General features: G+C 36.1%; 1 protein-coding gene across 1 annotated transcript in view; it reads left to right on the top strand.

The window, feature by feature from the left end:
- Positions 1-498: 498 nt before the first annotated feature.
- Positions 499-2,389, top strand: part of LOC107558800 (NACHT, LRR and PYD domains-containing protein 3-like) — a 35,840-nt gene continuing 33,949 nt past the window's right edge. The window contains exons 1-3 of the mRNA XM_016242489.1: positions 499-605; positions 890-985; positions 1,283-1,396. Coding sequence (XP_016097975.1) covers positions 936-985; positions 1,283-1,396 — 164 coding nt within the window. The 5' untranslated portion in view covers positions 499-605; positions 890-935. The remainder of the gene's footprint in view (positions 606-889; positions 986-1,282; positions 1,397-2,389) is intronic.

Genomic DNA, 2,389 nt, shown 5'->3' with positions numbered 1-2,389 from the left:
CCAAATTACTGACACGATAACTAGGTTTTGAAGCATGAATGAAATGTTTTGGGTGAGTAACTACATTTTGCAGACATGCAATAAAGTTCTGAAGTTCCAGCAAACAGTTGTGACATTTGTACTCACAGTTTAGAGAATGTTAAGACTGTTTCGAAAAATGTGCCAAAGCAACTGAGAAAAACTTTAATAAATGCATTAAAGCTCATTATTGTGTTGGAAGTATTTAAAATGTTGGGTGGACTGTAAGCGCAACAAGCTTTAACGCCCTCTAACGGCGAACCATTGGAATTTACAACATTTTGGAAACCAAACAGCCCAAAGCGGTCAGCAGTTTAAGTTTGCTTTGTGTGCTTGTAATCAGTCAGGGCAAGACGTACACGATCTAGTTCGTAAGCGTGACGTCATCATTGCTCGCCTCACAATAAAAAGCGAAAGTAAAAGTGCATGTTTATGTTTCGCCATTTTAACTGCAATAATCGATTTTTTTTACAACACCGAGTATCAAAGTGTTTAACATGTACCTTTGTAATGATTGCACGTGTAGTTAGTTGTGAGAAATGGTGGATCATTTTTAAAGAGTCTGTAAGAAATTAATGCTGTTTAAGGTGAGTGCTCAGGTCTTGTCTTCCGCTTCAAAATTTTCTTTAAGGCCGCATTACTTCGCTGGGTTAGGTATGATATGAGTTTGAGATTGTTTATTGTAAATCAATTTAATGTGGTTTCTCTGGTGTCGTTTAAAAAAAAAATTAATTTATGTATTTATTTTTGTGAACATACAACTAGCATACCGCAGTAAAGATAGCATTGTGTATGTGAGTGAACGCCGCGTCTCATGAACCTGCCAGGATCCGTTCAGCTGAATTATTGTTTGTTTGCCATTTCCATCTAGAGTCAGTGGTGAAGATCAGATTCTGTTTCAACTGTTCAGATTCATCATGGATGACACACAGACATACAGAGATGATAATGTTTCTCCCGGATGCAGGTACTTTAAATCAACACTATAACACTTTAAAACACTATATTAAAACACCTTTAAATGATGGTAAGATGCTTTTTGTTAGGTTTAAAATGAAAATGTTCCACCTCACAATTAGATTTTTGCTGAACAATACATTTATAAGAGATCATAATATAATGATTATCTTCATGACGGATAAAATACGTTTTAGTCCGTCTGTAGGATATTGTAGCACCGTGGTCGAGGCACGACATTGTTCCCTTATGCCTCCGCATATAGCAGAATGAAAACAAAGCTCACTTGAACTCTGTTCTTTTATAGTTCAGTTCATCAGAAGAGTTCAGAACCAGTCTCCAGCTGTGTGTCTATGAGGAGTGACAGGTCTATGAATCATCCAGTGCATTTCAAGGGTGGAGATACACAGACTGATCTCAGGTATAACATGATTATATAAAAATATGGGTAACACTTTACAAAAAGGTTCCATTTGTTAATGTTGGTTACTGCATTAATAACATTAACAGTAAACATTACATCTGTTACAGTATTTATTAATCTTTGTTGACATTAGTTAATAAAAATACAACTGTTTATGATAGTTCAGGTCCATTAAATAATGTTAACTGATACATTATTAAAATCAAAAGTTGTATTAGTAAATGTTGAAATTACAATTAATTTTTAAAGATGAATAAATGCTTTAGAAGTTTTTCCTTGTTCGTTCATGTTAACTAATGTAGTTAACTGATGCTAACAAATGAAACCTTATTGTAAAGCGTTACCAAAATATTATTATGCTATGGCATTTTATGTTATCTTTTTACATGACAAATTCTTGTGGACAGTTTTTTTTCTTTCAAATATTTAAACATATGTAGTGTCGCTCACACAGAGATACACATCTGTGAAAACACTAAATTTTTTAACAATGTAAATTAAATTATCATAAATTGGGTTGGGGATGAAGGGATGAGGTGAGAACTCACTGATACAGGAGAATGGGCTTTTATTAGGCCCTTTCGCACCACTTTAGTTCCAGAACTAAACGTACGGTACTAAAGTACTGGGACGATTTTGCGCAAACTATTTCCCAGTACCATTTAAAGGGTTGCATTCGCACCGAGAGTATGTACTAAGAAGTGACATAAGCCGGTCGACAGCGACGTCATTTGTGCACGGCATTCAACAACAGAAACAAAGAACAACATTAACAACAGGAGGATGGAGGACGCTGTGATCGGAGCTGTGTGTTTGTGGTGTCTCGCGGGTTTCACAATAATGGACATGGAAAGTCGATGTATACGTAAAGCGATTGAAAGAACGGAAAGGAGGACTAAGGATCTCCAACGACAACTGACAGTGCTACATTTGCTACAAGTGCCTGCACTTCAGCATCCGTCCATCTATCGCCGTTCTCCATACTTGCAA

The sequence above is a fragment of the Sinocyclocheilus grahami genome, unplaced genomic scaffold (genome assembly GCF_001515645.1).
Source record: "Sinocyclocheilus grahami isolate Dianchi unplaced genomic scaffold, SAMN03320097.WGS_v1.1 scaffold661.1, whole genome shotgun sequence".
Lineage (NCBI taxonomy): Eukaryota > Metazoa > Chordata > Actinopteri > Cypriniformes > Cyprinidae > Sinocyclocheilus > Sinocyclocheilus grahami.
This window is presented reverse-complemented; position numbering and strand designations above follow the sequence as displayed.